This window comes from Nyctibius grandis (assembly GCF_013368605.1).
Source record: "Nyctibius grandis isolate bNycGra1 chromosome W unlocalized genomic scaffold, bNycGra1.pri SUPER_W_unloc_1, whole genome shotgun sequence".
NCBI classification, from domain to species: domain Eukaryota; kingdom Metazoa; phylum Chordata; class Aves; order Nyctibiiformes; family Nyctibiidae; genus Nyctibius; species Nyctibius grandis.
In genome coordinates, this window is record NW_027167472.1 from 8,765,009 (window position 1) to 8,788,109 (window position 23,101).

The 23,101-nt window shown below is 39.9% G+C and overlaps 1 protein-coding gene across 2 annotated transcripts in view; it reads left to right on the plus strand.

Moving 5' to 3' along the window:
• LOC137677104 (F-BAR domain only protein 2-like) overlaps positions 1 to 17,098 on the plus strand; it is a 117,844-nt gene extending 100,746 nt beyond the window's left edge. For both annotated transcript variants that reach the window (XM_068424291.1, XM_068424292.1), the window contains 7 exons: positions 1,798 to 1,909; positions 2,520 to 2,675; positions 5,536 to 5,668; positions 9,548 to 9,747; positions 11,975 to 12,039; positions 14,498 to 14,662; positions 14,898 to 17,098. In XM_068424291.1, coding sequence (XP_068280392.1) covers positions 1,798 to 1,909; positions 2,520 to 2,675; positions 5,536 to 5,668; positions 9,548 to 9,747; positions 11,975 to 12,039; positions 14,498 to 14,662; positions 14,898 to 14,920 — 854 coding nt within the window. In that variant the 3' untranslated portion in view covers positions 14,921 to 17,098. The remainder of the gene's footprint in view (positions 1 to 1,797; positions 1,910 to 2,519; positions 2,676 to 5,535; positions 5,669 to 9,547; positions 9,748 to 11,974; positions 12,040 to 14,497; positions 14,663 to 14,897) is intronic.
• Positions 17,099 to 23,101: the final 6,003 nt, after the last annotated feature.

A 23,101-nucleotide genomic window follows, 5' to 3' on the forward strand; every position in this document is an offset into this window, starting at 1 on the left:
GTTTCATTTAAAAGTAATAGAGGATGATCTTTTGATGGGAATACTTCCTACAATTGAAAAGCTTTGTGAGACACCACCAGGTATTGTACTAGAAGCAGATTTACATGTTAACTAATTATCCTAATGCACTACAGCTAATAATATTGTATTTCTTTTGAAACAAATTTCTCCAGCTATTTCTGGTGTCTGGCAGATACAAGTAGCTTGAAAGCTCAACTACTTAACAAGTTATATGTTACTGAAGTCACCAAAACTTGATATAACCACTTTTAAACAACATAATCTTCCATCTATTGCCCCCCAAATAAGCTGAAAATTGGTCTTGTTTCTTCAGTTTGTCATTACTACTTTCTTGGAAGAAAAGGGAATATATTTTTACTGTGACAATCCTTATTCTCCTAAGACAAGTAGATAAAACCGTTTCTATATTTCTAAATAATACAAATCTTTGAAGATACAGATAATAAAGATACTATTTTTTTAATACATTTTATTTTTATGACAGTGGTTTAGCCAATATTAAAATTACCTGAATCGTTGTTCCTAAATGGAACTAAAACCATTTGATCAAAAACTTATTTATTTGCCCTTTTTATGGCCAATGATACATTATTTTATTCTGCAGTTTGGCAACCTCGAGTGTGTCAATGCAACTGTTCACATGATTGTGTCATTAGCTCTTGAGTTAGCACAACTGAAGGACTGTTAACAGTGGTTGGAGCTGAGGCAGGTGGCGGGGCATCAAAGCCAGATTTGCTGATGCTGCCAAAGGTCCTAGAACTGGACCTGTGAGCTGGACTGCAGCCTGAGATACAGCGAGTCCACCTTGGCACAGCTCTGTGACATCCCATCCCTCTGAGAGCTTGCAGCAGGCATGTGATACAGGCTGTTTCAGCAGCGGTACAAAAAAAATCAGTAAGATACTCTCCACTACATTACCGCACTAATAAAAAGATAGAATTTCCAGTATTGTCTTTTATATTCAGTACACATATAAAACACTACTGAAAAGAAAAATCCCATGACAAGTGGTTTTGTCAATTATACACACACATTTCAAAAAGCCTTAGCTGAGTTCTGAGTTGATTTTTATAGCTATGCATTGGAACTTTGTTGTGTAGGTACAGGCATCTTGAACGCTGACACAGGCCTGGTAATTATTTTTCTTGTAAACTGCTCTGTATTTCCAGGTACCTCCAAGGTACTCACAGAATCTTTACTATGTAAACATTAGAAAACTTTGCAAAATACTTCTCCAACAATTTGTGCTTGGGAATTGTAATCTTTGTTGGCTGAAATAGTTAAAAGATTATTCAACAGTTCACTTATGTGGGGTAATATTAATGTATGTGCATTTTTGTTCATATATACTGTAACTGAATTCTTTGCATTTCTGTGACTATTTTATCATACATTTTTCCATACTATAAGCATACAATAGGGACTTTTTTTGAAATATTGTAGTTAATGTCTAATTTCCTTTGGATCTGTTGACTTCAGCTTCATTGGTAGTCATTTTAATGCAGTGTTCCTCTGTCTCATATGTATTTCCTTGTGTCTTTCCATTTACAAAATGTCATACTGATAGTCCTGTTTTTTTAGGCTGCTAAGCAGTGTTTTGATGGTGTGATTGTAATGTACTATGTTTATATTTTTCTACATGCTTTTCAAGTAATACTTCAGGCTCTGCTGTGACCTTGATGGTAGTAACCTCTTGTAAAAATGACAGGTGTAGTCAACCGTTCTGAAATCTATTGCTAAGCTTTTTGAAAATTAAATACACTGTATGTATTCTAGGTGTTTCACGTGGTCCCAGCCCTGTCAGCCTTGGAAACCAGGACACCTTGCCTGTTGCAGTAGCCCTTACTGAATCTGTTAACGCCTACTTTAAAGGAGCAGATCCCACAAAGTTAGTTAAATAGTGAATTGTTTTGAATGTAATAAGTTACAATAAGAAAACACACTGGGTTTACTTTTAATATTTTTGGGGAAAATATATACATTAGAAGGAGGATTCACAGGGTTTTTTCCCCTGATATGTGACAGCAGTGGCTTATCACTCTCTATTGGCCTGCATCCTGCTGAGAGTTCATATATCCCTGCTTTACAAAAATGTGTTAAATGAGAATACTGAAAATGAGAAGGGTTTTTATTATAGTCAGGTAGGTGCTACATGTAAATTTGGGCAGCTTTAAAGCACCTCATTCCCTCTGTCACATTGCTTGCTGTGCTACTTAGGCCTTGCCTAAGCATAGTTGTGCCATGTTTTCAAAGCCTGAAAAATATCCACCCATACCACTTTATGCTTAACCAGCTAATCATTTTTCTTATTTCATCTGACTTCCAAGTTGAAAGTGATAGTACATTGTCATAGTGCCACATTACCCTCATTTGAAATTAATTTTCTGTTTTTAATTCAGCTCATCAGATTGTAAAAGTACAATGATTGCTTTAAAATTAGTATTAAAACTAGGCAGTTAATGAGTTGCAATAAAACTGATGTTTTCATTCTCTTCTAGATGTATTGTGAAGATCACTGGTGATATGACAGTATCATTCCCAAGTGGGATTATTAAAGTCTTCACCAGCAACCCATCTCCAGCTGTGCTCTGCTTCAGGGTAAAAAACACAAGCAAACTAGAGCAGATTCTTCCAAATGCACAACTTGTATACAGGTTTTGTATTTTATTTTTTTAATATAATAGTAAACTACATGATTTGTAAAATGTGAATTGTTGTATATGTAAATCAGAATTCTCTACAGTCTTGTTGATTTGCTTATACATAATTTAATTTCCTGAACTAATCTTGTTTAGCTCAGTTTCTTTCCACTGCCACCATTAAAAATTTCAGTGATTACTGGACTTGAAACTTATGCTGAATATAACAGGAGCCATAAAAAATAGTTTGCAAATGTAGCTGTGTTTTTTACACACATTTTATAAAAAAAAAAAAACCAAAACCCAAAACAAAACATTTTTTTCTAATCAAACTACATGAACAATATAACTAATTACAGATACAGAGAAAAATTAGATGTCAAAAATAGGACACTAATATTGTTATATGTATTTCTTTATACAGTAGTAACAATGGTAAGATTAAATTATGAAACAGTAGCCTTAAATAGAAAACAAGTAGTAAGAGCTACACCTAATCTCATTTATCAGTTACTAGTGTATTTTTTAAGCTGTATCATTTCTACGGTAGATCAGATCCATTACATAACTGTATCTCTCAAGTGTATAGCAGCATGCTTAGGAGAATTCTTAAGAAAAAAAGCTGGTTGAGTAGGATAATTGTTGAAATCACAGCATTTGAACATCTTTTAAAAAAAAAAAATTGTAAAAGCAGATATCTCTTTCAGCTGAGCATTCTTTGGTATTTAATTTCATTTTGATCATTCATACTTAATGTAATGAATGATTCATACAAAATTAAATTTATTGTTCTTTGACGTGAAAGTTTATAACTGAGATGTTCACCTGACAGTGAATTATATTTTGGAAAAAATGTGAAAATGTCTAGTATTCTTGTCTGAGTGCTGTAACACTTCACCTCTAATTAGAAAGGATGCATGTACTGGATATTTATGAAGTTAAACCCATATGGTAATAATTTGACTTTTCATCATATACTGCAACGTCTATCATTTGTTTAGTATTTACAGAGATGGAACTTTTTAATGTGAGTGATATTCTGTGCTAAGTGTTTATATATTTTACTGAAAATGGAAATTGCATGAATGACAACACTGTATTGAGAACCAATTTCTAAGTAAACTGGATAGGCTACTTGTATGTAAGTCACTGTTCTAGGACATTCAACCCATTGCAGTCATATTTACTGTGTTCCAGGTGCTCATTTTCAGCTTTCACTCTGCATATACACTCTACATGCCTCCTTAGGGATGGATGTGATTCCTCTATGTATCCACAGATGTTCCGTGGAGCTCTTTGAATCCTAAGTGATTTGAATTTTGTTTCTGATTCAGTTTTCTTAAAAGCTTCATCCTTATTAAAAAACAAACCTGATGCAACCAGAGCTGAAAATATTCTCGATCTGCAAAACACCTTTTCATGCTCCCGTAGCTCCCAACCAGGATTTTGCTTCTGCAGTCATGTGCACTCTTACCTACATATAGAAATGATATAATAAATTGTTACTAAGACTGAATACAACTATAAGTATCTGAGAAACAATTGTTTATAATAATTTGAAAATCACTTTTAATTGAAAAAATTTTGAAAGCTTACACTCTCTATAAATATGTGAAAGTGTGATAACACATACAGCACAAATCTTAATTCAGTGCATTAATGAAGCTATGTTGTAAGAAAAACTAATTATGATTTAGGATTTATTCCAAATTGGATAACATTCCTGTCACGGTTTAAAGCTGGGCCGGCTATTAAACCTGTGGCAGACGCTCTCTGTTAACCCTCCCCCCCACCCGAAGGGAAAGGGAAAGGGAAAAGGGAGAGAGACTTCCGTGTTGGAAAGTTAAAACAGTTTTAATAAACTATAATAATGAAAAAGAGTATAATAATAATATTGGAATAATCAAATATATACAAATATATACAAAACCAAGATCAAGCTCCCCCGATGTCGGCCACATCACCACCGGCACTGCAGGGCAGGCTCTGGGAAGGCCCAGGCTGGGCCCAGCGACGGACGGGAACTGGATTCAGGAATGCACGGATCGGGATCGGGGGCAACAGGAAAATGGACAGAGTCCTCTTTGGACACCGGCCATAGCAGAAGAGGGCGAGACCCTCGTGATCCCCCCGCTTTATACTGAGAATGACGTGTATGGGGTGGAATACCCTCGTTGGTCAATTTTGGGTCACCTGCCCTGTCCGCTCCTCCCTGCAGGTGCGACCCCCCTGCGGCTCTTCACTCGTAAGCAGTGAGGAATTCAGTGGTGACCTTGGTTTCTCTAAGAACAAGTACAGCAAGAGCCTTTCTGCACAACATCCCTACCGGTGCCTCAGCGATAACTACAAACTTCGAGCGTTATCAGTCCTGGAAGCAGACACTGTCTGCAAAACATGCAGTTAGTTTCAGAAAGTGCAGTTACTTAGAAGGGACTTAGCTGAAAGTAAAAATCACTGAAAGGAAAATTGGCCTGGTTTAGGCCAAACCAGGACAATTCCTTTTCAAAGACCACTTTCATCCCTACCTCCCACACTTTCTCACGTCATCTGATTGTATTAAAATTGTGGTTTATTAAATGTAAAATCCATATTCAGCATTAACTCCATCTTGTGATGCAGATCATCAGTGGAGGAAACTCACTACTCCACAACCTGGAAGGAGAATTTTTACCAGATACAACAAGCAGTTAATTTGTCTTAATATTTAGGAAAGTACAATTAAACAATTTAAACAATTTAAAGTGTTTTAAAGCATTAGAACAAATTCTTGCTTGAAATAGTGAAGAAGGGGAAAGTTCTAGTATTAATTTTTAGACATACAAAATAATAAAACTCAGTGTTGCCTTCTGATTTCTACCTTTCTTTTTCTTTGTAGTGATCAGTCAAAAAGTGACTCCAGTACTAAGGATTTTTGGATGAACATGCAAGCTATAACTGTCTACCTCAAGAAATTATCAGAGCAGAATCCATCTGCATCCTATTACAATGTGGATATTTTAAAGTATCGGGTAAACACTTTTTTCTCTTTGGAATTTTTTAATGAACTCTGGCAGATTTCATATCTATATAGAAATTATAAGAATTGTTCTTTGCTTGCATGCAGATGAACAGTCATCCCTCATTTAGGCCAATTCTGGGTATGTCACTGTTTCCAATGCATAGGCTCTGCCCAGGCTAAGTGCATTTGTGTTATGCCTTCATGGCATTCCCTGTTCATTCATGACCTGTTTCAGCTTGCTCACACTTCAGTCCAATTCATGTGCGCAAGCTTCAAACAATGCTTATTTAGATATTTGTTAGCAAAGTTAAGTTTTCCTTGAATTTAGGGGTTTTGGTGGGGGTTTGTTTGAGTTTGTAATTATATTGTATTTTGATTTTGTAATTGAATATTTCTTGGATACTGGAGCTAATCAACTGTAATATATGAGAATGCATGATGTTCTCACCTCTCACAATATAATGGAACAACTATTCCTGGAAACCATTTACAGGCACATGAAGGACAAGAAGGTCATCGAGAGTAGTCAGCATGGATTCACCAAGGGGAAGTCATGCTTGACCAACTTGATTGATAAACTTCTATGATGAAATGACTGGCCTGGTAGATAAGGGGAGAGCAGTGGATATTGCCTACCTAGACTTCAGGAAGGCTTTCGGCACTGTCTCCCATAGCATCCTCATAGAGAAGCTGATGAAGTACAGGCTGGATGAGCAGACAATGAGGTGGATTGAAAACTGGCTGAACAGCCAGGCCCAGAGAGTGATGGTCAGTGGCATGAGGTCTAGTTGGAGGCCAGTAACTAGCCAGTGTACCCCAGGGTCAATACTGTGTCTGATCCTGTTTATCATAGAATCATAGGATCATAGAATGGTTTGGGTTGGAAGGGACCTTAAAGATCATCTAGTTCCAACCCCCCGCCACAGGCAGGGATACCTTCCACCAGACCAGGTTGCTCAAAGCCTCATCCAACCTGGCCCTGAACACTGCCAGGGAGGGGGCAGACACAGCTTCTCTGGGCAACCTGTTTCAGTGTCTCACCACCCTCACAGTAAAGAATTTCTTCCTAATATCTAATCTAAATCTACCCTCTGTGAGTTTAAAACCATTACCCCTCGTCCTATCACATCTTCATTAAAGATCTGTATGAGAAGGCAGAGTGTACCCTCATCATGTTTTCTGATGACAACAAACTGGGAGGAGTGGCTGATAGGCCAGAGGGTCGTGCTGCCATCCAGAGGGACCTCGACAGGCTGCAGAAATGGGCTGACAGGAACTTCATGAAGTTCAACAAGGGGAAGTGCAAAGTCCTGCACCTGGGGAGAAACAACCCCAGGCACCAGTATATCACAGAATGCTTAGGGTTGGAAGGGACCTCTGGGGATCATCTAGTCCAACCCCCTGCCAAAGCAGGTTCATCTAGAGCATGTTGCACAGGGTCGCATCCAGGTGGGTTTTGAATGTCTCCAGAGAAGGAGACTCCACAACCTCCCTGGGCAGCCTGTTCCACTGCTCTGCCACCCTCAAAGTAGTTTTTCCTCATGTTCAGATGGAACTTCCCGTGTTTCAGTTTGTGCCTGTTGCCCCTTGTCCTGTCACTGGGCACCACTGAGAAGAGTCTGGCCCCATCCTCTTGACACCTGCCCTTAAGGTATTTGTAAGCATTAATAAGATCCCCTCTCAGTCTTCTTCTCCAGACTAAACAGACCCAGCTCCCTCAGCCTTTCCTCATAAGAGAGATGCTCCAGTCCTCTGATCTTCTTCGTAGCCCTTCGCTGGACTCTCTCCAGTAGTTCCTTGTCTTTCTTGAACTGGGGGGCCCAGAACTGGACACAGTACTCTGACTCATGGTGATCTTGTTGTCCACCAGAACTCCCAGGTCCTTCTCTGCAGAGCTGCTTTCCAGCAGGTCAACCCCCAGCCTGTACCGGTGCATGGGGTTATTCCTCCCTAGGTGCAGGACCCTACACTTGCCTTTGTTGAACTTCATGAGGTTCCTCTCCACCCAGCCCTCTAGCCTGTCCAGGTCTTGCTGAATGGCAGCACAGCCTTCTGGTGTATCGACCACTCCTCCCAGTTTTGTGTCATCAGCAAACTTGCTGAGGGTACACGCTGTCCCTTCGTTCAGATCATTGATGAATAAGTTGAACAGGACTGGACCCAGTACTGACCCCTGGGGAACATATGCTGGGGGTGACCCAGCTGGAAAGCAGCTTTGCAGAAAAGAACCTGGGGGTCCTGGTGGACACCAGGTTGAACATGAGCCAGCAATGGGCCCTTGCTGCAAAGAAGGGTAATGGTATCCTGGGCTGCATTAGGCAAAGTATTGTCAGCAGGTCGAGGGAGGTGATCCTTCCCCTCTACTCAGCACTGGTGAGGCCACACCTGCAGTATTGTGTCCAGTTCTGGGCTTCTCAGTACAAGAGAGACATGGACATACTAGAGTGAGTCCAGCGAAGGGCCACAAAGATGATGAAGGGACTGGAGCATCTCTCCCATGAGGAAAGGCTCAGAGAGCTGAGTCTGTTCAGCCTGGAGAAGAGAAGGCTCAGGGGAGACCTTGTCAATGCATGTAAATACCTGAAGGGAGGGTGCAAAGACGACTGAGCCAGGCTCTTTTCTGTGGTGCCTGGTGACAGGACAAGAGGCAATGGGCACAAACTGAAACACAGGAGGTTCCCTCTGAACATCAGGAAACCCTTTTTTCCTGTGAAGGTAACCGAGCACTGGAACAGGTTGTCTGGAGAGGTGGTGGAGTCCCCATCCTTGGAGATATTCAAAAGCTGTCAGGATATGGTCCTGGGCAGCCAGCTCTAGGTGGCCCTGCTTGAGCAGGGTGGTTGGACCAGATGACCTCTAGAGGTCCCTTCCAACCTCAACCATTTTGTGAATCTGTGAGAAGATGTTCTGTCTGTCAACAAAAAAAAACTTCATGAAAGTTCAAGACAGACTCTCTGCAAAAGGAAGAACAGGGATTTGCTAGGCCTGCATTGAGATGGTTGAACATCTGAGCCAACTGTCTCTACATCAAAAAACAAAAGAACCTATCAGTGTAGCTATTAATATCATTGTAGCTTTCCACATCCTCACAATATAGTTTAAAATCTTGGCATACTGAATCTATAAAAAAGCATGTTAGGTACACAGAGAATTCCTGAGAAAGATGGAAGGAACAGAACATATCTTTGGATTGCAGAAATTAGTACTGTGAAAGAATGAGATCTATTTAAGATCTTTACTGTTGGGGAAAAATGAGGCAGTGGCATGTGGAAGCCCTGGCAGATAGAAAGGGTTCTGGGCTGCCAAGGAAAGGTGAGAGGGGACACTGGGGCACAGAAGGTTCCTCAAGTGGACTAGGAAGGTGGCAGAGGTGCAGCAGGGCAGTAGCACAAGCTCAGCTACAGAAGCAGCAGCATCCAACCCTCCTGCAGCAGGAAAATAATGCATTTAATAGGTAAGAGCTGTTTTGCTGGCTGCCTGTCCAATTACAGTTATTGCCCTCTTCTGCTGGCTGTTTGGGCAGCTGAATTGGTATGGCACACAACTGCTAAGGATGAAGTCATTTTGCTGCAAGTATGTTTCTTGTGTGAGGCAGAACACAAGACTAAAACAAAACTGTTTTGACTTATGAAAGCCAGAATAGGAAGGAGCTTCGTTGGCCAGAGGGAGTTTAAACATTTTTTAAATTATTTTAATTTAAAATTAAAAGAACAGGAATTACTTTAGGCTACAACAGTCTTCAGAATTCTGAGATTAAGGGCCCAGAGGTCAATTGTTCTTTTGGTCTTTTGTCAGAATTTAGAGTTATACTCATTACCATCATTCCCTAATTCTGCCCAAAAGGGGAATATTTTAATTAAGCTGCTTTCAATGGTTTATTCTTTTACAGGTATCTTCAAATGGCATCCAGTCCACTCCCTTGAATCTTGCAACTTACTGGAAATGTAATGCTAGCACTACTGATGTGAGAGTGGATTATAAGTACAATCCAGAGTCTATGAATGTGCCTAGTATGCTGTCTAATGTTCAGGTTGTGGTACCAGTAGATGGAGGAGTGACAAACATGCAATCACTTCCACCTGCAAAATGGTAATATTAATACTTTTCTTTTTATTATTTCAAATTCATTTCAGTGTATTCATTAGTGTCAGCCTGAAAAATTTCACTGGAAGAAACAGCTAATTTTTTTCTTCTTGATAAAATGCATGGTATCAGATGTTTAGGACATTTTCTGGTCCAGAACAGATCATGTACAGCCAATTCACATAAACTAAAATGAGACTATATGCACTCGTTCCAACTGTGTAATAATACAAACCTTTCTGAATTTTCCAATGTTTGCTTTCTTTTGGCCAATAGACAGGACAGATATTTTTAATAACGTGATTTGAAACAAAAATATCTTAATGGTTAAAAAATAAATCCATATATATAGAGTATATAGAGTAGAAGAAATGCAGTCCTTAAAAAGATTTCTTGATTGTTCTAGCTTAAAAATTAGCTTCTAATTGAAATGGTTTTAAAACAAACTTCAGTAACTGAGGAGCTCTTCATAAGCCAGGTAGCATTGTCTCTCAATTTAAATGTCATACTGATTATTATCTGACTCACGGCTACGGGCCACGACCTTCTAAGGCTGCAGACCATTTACAGCAACACTTGAAAGTGAGACACGTGTCTCAGATGATAACTATGTTTCTACAAGTTTGTGAAAACAAGCAGAGAGTAGTAGGGCTAGGCAGAGGGGAACATCCCTGGAGCAAAAGGTGAGCAGAATTCAATCACTGTGCCTGTGATTTGGCAGCACATAGGTACTTGCCCAGCTGTAATGTAATTCCTGGACTGTTTATTTCCAAGAGGGACAAGAGGGTCTTTTTAACATGAAAGTTAAGAGGGCAAAGAATACCAAGTTGAGGGAAGTCAGGCCTTGTTAACCTTATTACTTATAGATCAGTTTACCTTATAAAGCAAGGTTCAGAAATAAAATAAACCTGGTGTATTTATCAGAAAGGTTCTGATGTTTCTGGAGGCAATACATTTAAATGTGTTAATTGGACAAAGTGGTAATATGGTATCATTTTAAGTGGAAAAAATCCTGGCAAGACTGAATCTTTCTTGGCTTGGTATTTCAAGGGAGCAATACTTTTAACCAAATCACCTTAAGCTTATTCTTAGCAAGGGCAGGTTTGGTATCCTGCCTGCACAACTTGACTAGAACTTTTGGTGAAGCCAGTCTCCCCCCTCCCTGCTCAGGCTTCTTCCACAAAGCCCTCAGTAATGAAACCTGAGTGAGAGCAGGAATGCCCACCCAGAACACCTAGTGTTAGCTAGGAAGACTCAAAACTTAGTGACAGTTTCATTGCAGATTCATCAGAGTAAGGAACGCGAGCCCAGGTATTCTCTCTTTCACCTAGGCAACTACACAAGGCCAGAATTTTGAGCCTTGAAAGCTGACAAAAAAAAAATACAGTCACATCCCAGGCAGCTCTAGTATGTGTCTCCTGCTATATGTTTGGTCTAGTGGGTTGGGTAGTGGGTTTGGGGTTTTTTTTTTTTTTTAAGAATAAATGTTTTACAATTCGACCTCCTGCAAGTAACCACTACCATCTATGCTACTTGTGTGAGCATTTCACTCCTGCTACACCAATGCCAAAGGCAATTTCAAGCCTGTCAGCAGTTCATGCTGCTCACAGCTTTAAGTTGTTGACTTTCCTTTGATGGAACAGCTGCAAAGTGCTTGAAGAGTTAAAATGCCCTGTCAGCTTAGAGACTATGGTGCTTGGTGCCCTTTTCTTTTCTGCCCCTTTACAGCATCAGAAGTTAGCTTAAACCCTGAGTCACTTCTGCCAACTAGCTTTACTAGAATGGAAATGGAATAAAATTCACACAGCCAGGAGTCTCACATAGGGGAGAGCAATCAGTATTGCTCCCCCTCATACCATCGTCATGAAGCATAAAGACACAGCTTTCAAACTGCTTCCAGCGTGTTTGGCCTTTCCTTACTCCTTGAGACCACAGAGGGTTTTGAGTTGTGGAGCCATAACCTGGGCATAGGACAGTGTTAACTGTATAAAAAGGTGGTATGTATATCTGAGCTCTGCTGCAAGCTCAGGAGCAATGCAGACACACCCTTCTGTTTTCTTGTTTGCTTTGTTATAGTTTTCCACAAATTCATCTTAAAATGATCAAATATTTTTATAAACCTCTGCTGAGAGATTTAGGTTATACGTGCATGGTCTGTAAGGTACCAGTGTAAATCTAGGGAAATAATATTCTAAAAATTGATGCTTATAACTAACCTACCGTTCTCTTACAGGAATGCAGACCAGATGAAAGCTTACTGGAAAATATCTAGCATTTCAGAGAAGTCTGAGAATGGAGGCAAGTTGAACTCTTTTGTTTTCTTGTACAGAAAAATTATAACAGTAAAAAGGCCTCAAAAAGGCATTTTAGCCTCTATCCTCATGCCTGTTTACACTTGCTGTATCCTGTTTATCAGTTCACCTTCTTCTCGATGAAATTCCTCCTGAGATTCCATTAACAGTGAGATGTAAAAATATTAACTAATTATAAAAAGAAAAATAGTGAAACCCCTTGAAAGCAGATAGTACCACTAAAATAGAGTTTAGACTGGGCAAGGAAATTATTACTTCAATGCTATTTGGAAATGAGCAGTTATTCAAAGGAAAATACATTTAATATCTGTGTTCTGTTTTTCCATACACTGACAATTGAGATAAAGTAGAAAGAGGTAAGTGGAAGAACTGAGGGGAAAAAAAAATATCCAAAAGTCCTGTGCTGAGATAGGCTCAACTATAGATGATTCTTGACCAACATTTTGAGGGGTTTTGTTTTGACCATATATGACTCCAGGAAAAAAATAAATCTATGCACATCTGCTCAGAGTGGTAATTTATATAGCATTTTGTAAGGTACCAATAGTTGTCCTCTGCCCAGCTGCCTTTCCCTGAGGTCTGGTTGATGTCACAGCCCTTGCAACCTTTGCAGATGCAATGTTTTTCTGAAGCAGAAAACAGGAACCAAAGGGAGGCATCTCATCCACAAAGCCTCTGTGGAGAAATGGATTTGCAGTGTAACAGAAAGGCCTTTGGCCCTGTTAGGAATTTAGTGAAGGGAATTATAAAAGCATAAATTTACTTGTAAATATGACTGGTTTCATATAGGAACCACAAGCCTAGGAATGGAAAACCTCTTCTATTGCTGCAAAAGCTGCAAAGCTCTGTGGTAGTCATTCAAACAAAATCAGAGAGAATTTGATCTGATAGAGGTTATTGCTGTAGTCTGGTGTACTTTACCATTCACTGACCTCACAGTTCTTTGCCATCTGTCTTCCATTATGATTATGTAGGGATAGCCTTCTCTTTTTTCCTTTATCAAACTGCGGAGCTTCTTTTAAAAGAAAAAATCATACTAAAACACGAATGAAGCCAGATAAAGAGCTACTGCACACCTGCAGAGCAGCATAAAATGGGCTGCCAGTGATGCAGATCATGTCTTGTGTGTGTTCAGTAGACTTGCACATATCCCACTGCTTCTGCTATATTTCCTTCTCTTTCCACCATCTTCCCCTTTTCTTTGAGTATAAACAGTACTCACAATTCAGTGTTTAAGAGGAAGTAATGCTATGCCAGTCTTACACTTGTGGAAACAAAGGGAGAAGTTGCAGAAACACTCTTAATATTAGGACAAATATCTTGAAGTCCTCCTTATTCTGGTGTACAGAGTGGTAAAATGTTTTGTTTTTTTATGTTCCAACACATTATGTGAGCTGTCAGTTGCAGACAGAGATAAAACACAGAACAAACTTTCAAAGCACTTGAATATATGAGTTTCCATACTTACATTGGAAAGAAGTTCTGATTTACCCAAACTGTGACTGACCTACTGAAGAAATGAAATGGACTTTAAGCCAAATTTATCAAGAACAAGCCATTGCATAAAACAATTTCATTCATCAGTTCCTGCTTTTACCCTAGTAACATTTCAGTTACTAACTTTCCTCCTCATTTAGCAGTTCCTACTGACTAGTTGTTTTAAAAGAAGTAAAAATACTTTACTTTCATTATTCCATTAATTAGTTATTTAAATCTCTTTTTTTTTCCCAGCATATTTTGCAAGAACAAGAAAAGAGTTAAGAACTAGAAAAAGAGACCAGCAATAATGTTGGGGTTTTTTTTTTTAAATGCCTTGCATTGACTACAAAAGTGTATTTAAAGTAATTTTGAACTATTACTACTTTATAATGGCACTGAAGTGAACTTCACCACTGTCTATGAAACATCAACTGAAGTTTTTGGGGAAATGTATTTAATCAGACCTTGTCTTTATTAGAACAAATAAGAATTTCTTTCCTCTGGGTACATTACTGTTCAGCTACATTTCTTCCAATGGTTTTGTTCATGTACATTCATCCAGACAGATCGTGACAACATTTAAATATTCTGATGTACTTTCAAATCTGCTAATGAAAAGTACTACATACAAGATAGACCAGCAAGCATAAATGATGATTATAGGGAACAATCAGGTATTTAATGAAATAAGAGATTACCAGGCTGTCTGATATACACATTCCTCTATGAGTATAATCTTGTAGAAATGTGTATTGCTTCTCTCTAAATCATTCACTAGTCACTGTCTTAGAGTATTGGAAAAAAGAGAGTTGTACTCTCATCTCTTCTGAAAATTTATATAGGACTGCCACTAGGAACAGGTCTTAAAGATCACCATGTTAGTTCTAATCCTTACTACTAAAAATGTTGGGAGATCGTCTTGGTCTTGCAAAACAACCAGCCTTTCAGTTTTGTTATTTTTATAGGTTCTGGATCCCTCAGGGCAAAATTTGAACTTTCAGAAGGACCCAGTAAACCTGCAACACTTGCAGTGCTATTCATTAGTGAAGGAAGCACCCTTTCAGATGTAGATGTAGAGCTAGTAGGCACTGGCTATCGACTTTCTCTCCTTAAGAAGAGATTTGCCACTGGTAAGACACCCACATGTTTATATATTCAGATTAATATGATATATTCTATAGTGCTAAATTATAAAATATGAAACTGTTAAATAAGTGTTGCATAAATAATTACTTTTTCTCAAAAACATGGCTGAAAACTGTTTCACTTTTTTTGTTTTTCCATAGTTAGTCAAACTGCTCCCAGGAAAATACTGACAAAATCTGTTTTATCTACTGACTGCAAAAACCTACCTTTATTTTTCAGGACGGTATATGGCAGACTGCTGATGAACCTGTGGAAGTCATTGGATCAAAGGAGTGCAAGAAGCTCACTCTGCCCTCTCTACTTTTCAAACACTATTTTAACATGCATCAATTTTTTAAAAATGTTGACCTACTTTGAGGCTGAACTGCAGAACAGAAAATGCACTTTTAAAAGTCATTTTGCAAACTTTTTATTACTTTATAATAGCACTGAAGTTAACTTCAACACTGTCTGTAAATGATCATCTGCAATATTTGGAAAAATTTGTTGAAATTTTAGTAAAATTTTATAGATGAAGTCAAAATAATAATCAATAGTTTAATGAAAGTATGAAATTATATGTTATACTGTAAACATTAAAACTAAAAATGTAGGAAAGCAAGTAAGAAATATTTGAGCTTTCCATAATTAATATTAATTTTTCAGATTCTTTAATTGTCAGTTTTTAAAGAAAACAGAGTCAAAGTCTCACATAGTTCTTCCATCCACTCGTGCATAGAACCAGCTGAGTTATAGATGTATTAAAAAAAGGTAACTTGATGCTTGTGTATCATATATTATTAACATGTAAGTTGTTTTATATAGGGTTTTTTCCTAAGTGCAATGTGTTACAAAATTGCAAAAGGCAGAAGAGATTTACTTCTGCAGTTAGTAAATTTTATGGGTGTTTTGGTTGTTTGAATCAATGCTGTAGATTTAATTTATTTTTATATGAATTGCATAACATTTGTGCCTTTAAAAAAAAAAAAACAAAACAAAACAAAAACCTGTGCCTATCCACTTTGTTATTCACATGCCTCAATTCCTTTTTCAAACTTTGTCTCTTCATCAAGAAAGCACGGTGTTTGTATAATACATACAACTTTATAAAAATTCCTTTGACTGGGATTTAGAAGGCAGATTTGCAAACCTAGAGATTGTTTTAAAAGAGGTTTAAAATACTGTTTTACTTCCTGATGGGGTAATTGCAATAAATGCAGCTGTAGTAAAGGGAGATGCATCATGCAGGACTTTGAAACTTTGAGATAGTAACTTTAATGTCACCAAAGATGAAAATCCTGAAAAATCACAGATGGTAAACAGCATTTCCTTTCACTTTGACTGCAAATCTTTGGAATTTAAGTGCTTTGAGGATTGTGTGATATGAATGTAAACATAGTACTTCGGGAGGAATGGCATTTTAGAAGGCTATTTTATAGCAGCAGGATGACAAGTACTGCCATTTCTATTAGTTTAAATTTTATCTAAAACCAACAATTTTAATATTTGTATTGTAATGTAATCTGCTTGCCACAGACTTAGCAGAGGGAAGTAACACATTAGTAACATTTTTTAAAGCAAGTCACTAATTTAGAAAATCTTTTATATATTTGTATTATCAAGTTTTTTTTCAGTGCTGAAATCAAAAGTATTTGGGCAAAATAATTCAATAACCTACAAGTGGGAATTTTATATGACCATTTTGAATACCAGTATCTATTTCAAATTCTCTATTAAAACAATAAAACTTGCTTGAACTAATTCATGCAAAACCAGTAATGAATTGGACTGCTGAAGCTTTACAATAAATTAAGCTTTGTAGAGGCTACATAAATTCTGATGTATACTACACACTTTTGCAGATGAGAGTTCTATTATTATTAGCACTAAGCACATACTGTACTGTAGATTTGATTGGAAGAGTATATTTGGCTCTTAACTTGCTAATCTTATTGAATGGTAAATTTCTAACTCATATAAAATGGTACAGTCTTTTTACTGGAATCTTAATTGTAATCTGCTTTGCAATCAAACTGTGTTTAACATGACTATTTTATTAATGAAAACCCAAAACTGTTTTTAATCAAGTATTACTTACATTTCTTAGTTAAATTAAGTAGTTATGTTTCAGCACTTTTAAACTAGGTGATTATACATACATTTCCATTGGGTGCAGGTTACAATTTTGAAGCTGTACAAGTTTATATAGACTTTTTTGTAAAGAAAATAAAAAACAATGTAAAAAGTACATGTGTTTGATAAGAAAACCATATGTAGCAAGCTGGTTCTTGCTTGTTTATACAGCACTATCCTTTGTAGCTGCCTCCTAAGAAAATTAATTTGTAAACACAACTCTAAAGGATCTGAATTTTTATGGATTGTTACTACATCAGACTGTAAATTAGAGCATACAAGGTTATCTTACAAAAAATGTAAATACTTATGATTTTTCATAAAATATAAATTTTTAAAAAATTTGCAACCATAATAAACATGTAATATATCGTTTAAATACTGATTTATATTGCTTATACTTTCGCAGTGAGTCCCACAGAGCTTCTAAGCAATAATAGAACAAAAACTGCCTGTATTGAACATTTTTTAAAGTGTTAATTGATTTGTAAGTGATAAGTAGTAGAACTATAAAATGTGACAACAGGTAGCATTATTTGTAGAATCAAAGAGCTAGCAGTCTGAGCTGGGGCCCTGAAAACTGTAGGGAAGAAAGGGGACAGACTCAGACTCTGCATGGACCCCAAGGGGCTGAGCAAGACCATTAAAAGCAAACGTTTCCACTTGCTCACAAATAACAATGTGTGTGCTGGGAGAGCAGGAGCCAAATTCCTGAGCAAATTTGTTGCATTGACAGAGCTTTGGCAGTTTCTCCTGGACACAGAAAACTGAAAGTTTTGCCTTCTCGGTAAACTGCTTGGCAAGGTCGCCTCTTGGCACACGTTCAGGACCAGAAATGGTTCTGCTGGCACTACTACAACTAAACTACTAAAAGTTTGTGGCTGCCATATTGCCATTGAAACAACTGTTTCACTGGGACTCCTGATGTCACTGGAAAAGGCCTTTCTTGGAGAACTGAGGGGCAGGAAGGGACTCAGAGGACATAGACTCATCCCACCCCATATTTCCCATGTGACCTTGCATGTCATGTAAGCAACCCTGTCTGTTAAAGGAGTCTTTTGCAAGTGAGTTGTGGGGATTGAACGTGCCAGAGAGTGAGTGTCCTGGTTTCATTGGGATTTGGTTTCAGTTTGTGGCCAGCCATGGTAATCAAGGCCCTCAGCAGTTAAATCCAGGGGGGCTGACCCTGGCTGGCCCACAGGTGTGTTCTATATCATTGACATCAAGCTCACTATAAAAGGGAGGGCTTGGGGGGGAGAGATGGGGCTGGTTTTGCTCTCTTCTTGTATCCCTCCCTCCTCCCCTTGCTGATGATTGCTATTTCTGGACAACCTGTGGCAACCCTGTAGCTAAGTATACTTTTGTGTGTTTTTTGTTAGCATTTATATTGGTTTCTTTATATTATGAAATCTGTTTACTTTTAACCCATGAGTATCCCTCTTTTTCCCCATTTCTGTCCTTAGTTTGGAAAGGGACATTGGGTGAGAGAAAAACTGTTATTGTTTAGCCTTGGGTGGGGGCTAAATGAACACAGTTTATTTAACACTCAAGGTAAATAGATCCCCTGGGAGAACCATAGACTTTTGGTCTAAGATTCTTGGAGGGGTGAAGTTTTCACAGATTTGACTGTTTTTGTTACAAGCATTTATCATGTTGGTGTCAGTAGCAGGGTCACCGGGTGGAATTCTCTGGGGTTTGGTTTTACAGTTGCTTTTGGGATGACTAATCAACTGTGTGATTTGGCTGTTGTTTGTTACAGCTTCTGGGTGGTTTATCACTTCTGGGCATGGACTTGGAGGTATCACTCTGCTATGTGGTTTGGCATTGGTTTATGGTATTATAAATTCATTTGGAACTGGGACCATTTCTGATTTCTATGGAATGGGAATGAGTGACCTGTATGTTCTTTTTCCCTTGAAGCTGATCTCACTGGCTTTTGAAAATGTTGAATACCCGTGGGATGTCTCGATCACCATGCTCATATTGTCAGGCCTTTTGAAGGTCTTTCAGTTCTTGCTCTCGCTTCAACATCAGTATAAGGGCAGATACGGCATGGCTGCTGCAACCACTGTAACAGACACCGCACCTGCCTCGGTCCCCACAAGTGGAATTGCAGATACTCAAACCCTGACAGGCCCTATAGCAGGCACCCTGGCTACCCCAGAGGCTATTCAGATCTCTGCACTGGGCAGCGTGATTACCCAACTCCAGGCAGCACTTGCTGCGATGACCCAGACCTTGGCAACAAGGGCTGCAGCTAATCAGCCCCCCGTGATGGGTGATGCGGCTAACCTAGGGACTCAACCAGTGCTGGTATCAGTCACCCCTGTACAGAAGACAGCTGAGGCTTAGGCATATCTAAGGGCTTTATTTGAACTTTATGAAGTTCAACAAGGGGAAGTGTCAAGTCCTGCACCTGGGAAGGAGTAACCCCCATGCACCAATATATGCTGAGGGTCACCCAGATGGAAAGTAGCTTTGGAGAAAAGGACTTGGGGGTCCTGGTGGACACCAAGTTGAGCATGAGTCAGCAATGTGCACTTGCATTAAAGAAGGCAAATGGTATCCTGGGCTGCATTAGATGAAGTATTGCCAGCAGGTTGAGGGAGGTTATCTTCCCCCTCTACTCAGCACTAGTGAGGCCACATCTGGAGTACTGGGTCCAATTCTCACTCCCCAGTACAAGAGACATGGAGCTACTAGAGAGAGTTCAATGAAGGGCCACAAAGATGTCTGAGTGACTGGAGCATCTCTCCTATGAGGAAAGGCTGAAAGAGCTGTGACTGTTCAGCCTGGAGAAGAGAAGGCTCAAGGGGGATCTTATTAATGTATATAAATACCTGAAGGGAGGATGCAAAGAGGATAGATCCAGGCTCTTTTCAGTGGTGCCCAGTGATAGGACCAGAGGCAACGGGCACAAACTGAAACACAGGAGGTTCCTCCTGAACATCAGGAAACACTTTTTTTTTCCTGTGAGGGTGACCCAACACTGGCACAGGTTGCCCAGAGAGGTTGTGGAGTCTCCATCCTTAGAGATATTCAAAAGCCATCTGGATGTGGTCCTGGGCAACTGGCTCTGGATGACCCTGCTTGAGCAGAGGGGTTGGGCAAGATGACTTCCAGAGGTCCCTTACAACCTCAACCATTCTGTGATTTTTTTTTTTTTTTTTTTTAAGCTGGGAGCCCAGCAGAAGCCATACTTGGACTGATGGGTATTAAATTGAGGTGATGGAAGTTGCAAGTTTGAGAATCTGTGTTTTATTCTGCTTTGCTGCTGTGTTTGCAACATACATCGTGCCTCCTGCCTCTCGTAGGAAAGCTAAATTATTGTAATGCTTGAGGCATGTAAAGCTTTTAGTGAAGCCTTCAGCCACTGTCCGCGTTCCTGGAAAACAGCACTGTGTCCAGTGAGGAACAGGAGCTGCTCCAGGAGTGGGAAGCGCCAGGCTCCCGTGAACCCCATGTGTCAGGCCCTGCTGTCCTCCTCCCCTGAAACAAGCAGCCCCTTAAGGGGAAGGGGTTGGTCTGTGGTTCCATCCCCAGCAGTATAATTGCTTGGAGATGGTCATCATTAGGGGATGCAATTTAAAGCAGCTCTGAGATTGCTTAAGCATTTAATGCTAAAATGATTAAGTTTTTGTTGAGAGTGAAGGAGAGAGGTGGACTCTGAACTCAACTCTCTAGGGGCTCACCTGCCAGGTGGGACCTGGCCTCTAGTCCCCACTCTGGTGGGTAGAGTCTTGATTTCCATTGCTGTTTTCTAAAGCACCTGAAAATCAAAACATTTTGCCTGGATTTTGCTCACTGACACAAACAGCTCCTACACCCAGGGTTTTGGTTTTCACAAGAAAAAATGTAGAGCCTTTCTTCAGGCCATCAGCTCCCCAGTTTTTCATCTGGCAACTGACCCATAATGGGCAGTGACCATTTGGTGTCTAAGCCTGTGCCTACATGAGGAAGTGAAGGATTGGCCTCTGACCTCCTCCCCCTTTTCATCCAGCTTTTGTGAACACTCTGTGAACATGACTTATCCATATATGCTTGCCCAGCCCAAACAACTAAGGCACTTCATATTAGTATAGCTTGTGGTATAATTTTGACTTGTTTAGCAAAGGACTCGGCAGAGCTCAGTGCATTCCAGGTAGCAGCCCTTTATTATTTGCTATTTCACAATTATTACTGACTCCTGTGTTTTGAGAGGGGCTAAGGCAAAATATACTAGGTTGTTGCTGTTTATTCCTTGTTGCCGCTTGTCTGCAGCAAGCTCCATTCGGTTGCTGGCTGGCCTGAGGCTATCCGCACCCCAGGGCCATTGAGCACTGACACCAATGTGAGGATGCAACAAATGGCGTTTATTTAACTGCGCAACAGCCTTATATAGTCGTCTTGTCCCGTACGAACTCGCACGATAATGACACATCCTGCTCCTTTCGCCACGCCTACCTTCCGTTACAGCCCGAGATTTTCCGGTCGCCGTACCCTAATCTACCTACATTTCCCCCTCCCCATGCTTCAAGTCATGCGAAGTAAAGCGTATCGCTGATTCTGGAGCCTTGCGTCAAAGCGTAAGCGTAGCTGGCGGATACAACATCCCGAGCCCAGGTTCTCCAGTAAGATTCCCCTGCAACTCCTGAGATGCAAAGCAAAAGCAAGCTAATCATAAGCGCATTGTTCAAAGCTTTAGTTTCACTCAGCAACGGCCGCCGTTCCTCATCTTTCTTGGCGCCCCGCCGCTTTACCAGACTCTCTGTACTGTCATGACTCCTCACGTCTGAAGGTCGAGGCTGGTGCTGTTTCGGCTTCCCCCACAGGTACTCCTGCAAAACATAAAGCTCGGACAGCGTACATATTACTTCGGGTTAGGATTTTGTTTTAAATCAGGGCGCAAACAGCGTGTAGGGACCCACTGTATAACATCATCCCGTTTGATGGCGGCATACCCCCTCCCGTGATGTAGCAGCTCCCAACCTGTTTCCCACTCCGCTGTCCCAGGGAACCGAACCTTGACTGGGGGGCCCACTTCTGGCACCCCTGGACCCCAACGTCGCTCAATTGGGGCACGCTCTTGGTCTCCCCGGGCAAAATGATTTAACGAATAAAGAGGGTGATGTAAAGTGTGAGATTGGTAGTTGACAGGAATTACATCTGGGAATCCTTCCCCCTCCCCAAGAATCTTAATTCTGTGTTTTTGTTTCTTACTCAAACCTGGTTCCCTGTGTCTCGCAGAGCCCAGTCAGAGAATCCCAGCCTTGGTTACCCATAAATCCTGCTCTCTGTTGTTGAGCCACAAAGGTTGTATTGACCATTCGTTGCACAGTTTTCTGCAAACATGCAAACAAACAGGGTAACACAAGTAGGATAATGCCTATTATAAACATTCCCATAAGCAGACTCTATCTACAAAACATGCAGTTTACTTCAGAACATACTGTTATTCTCTGTTATTCTAGCTGAAAGGAAAACTACTGACAGGAAAGCTGATTCTGTTTAAAGGTAACACAGATCAGGCCTTTTAGAGCCTACTCTGAGGCCTACTCTTGCTAAACCATCCGGTATCAATTTCCCCCTTTGGAAGTAGTTAGATTTATTATCTCACTACTTCCATATACTATTCTCAATGATTGCCTCAACACAACCCACGCAGATCCCTATGATAATTATAATCACAACTACATAAACTATTCCCTCTAATAATGTGGCTAACCATCCTTTTAGAAACAATCCACCGTACTCCTGCGCCTGTAGAGACAGAAACATAACCTCGACCCATTAGTAATAGTTCCCCTGGTCCCAACCACTCGTTAGTACCTGGTTCCCTATACCACACTTTGCCTTTGTTTTGCACATAGCTTGCTCCCTGTCGAACTGCCTCCCAATGTATTACAACTGGGGGTCGCTCCTTATCTCCTGCTAAAGTTAAATGGTTAAGTACATAAACAGCTTTTGCAAGTCTCTCAGAAGGTTCAGTTTCCTCTCCCCCTTTTTGTTTTTGCAGAAGCTGTTTCAATGTACTATGAGCACGTTCCACAATCGCCTGACCCATAGGCGAATGAGGAATCCCGGTGACATGTGTAATATCCCATAGTTGACAAAATTGATGAAAAATCTATGAACAGTATGCTGGTCCATTATCAGTCTTAAGTTGTTGTGGAACCCCAAGACTTGCAAAGCAAGCAAGTAAATGTCATTTGACATGACGACCTGTTTCCCCAGTTTGTGCTGTTGCCCATATTACATGTGAAAACGTATCAACAGATACATGAACATATTTGAGCCTTACAAATTCTGCAATGTGAGTAACGTCCATTTGC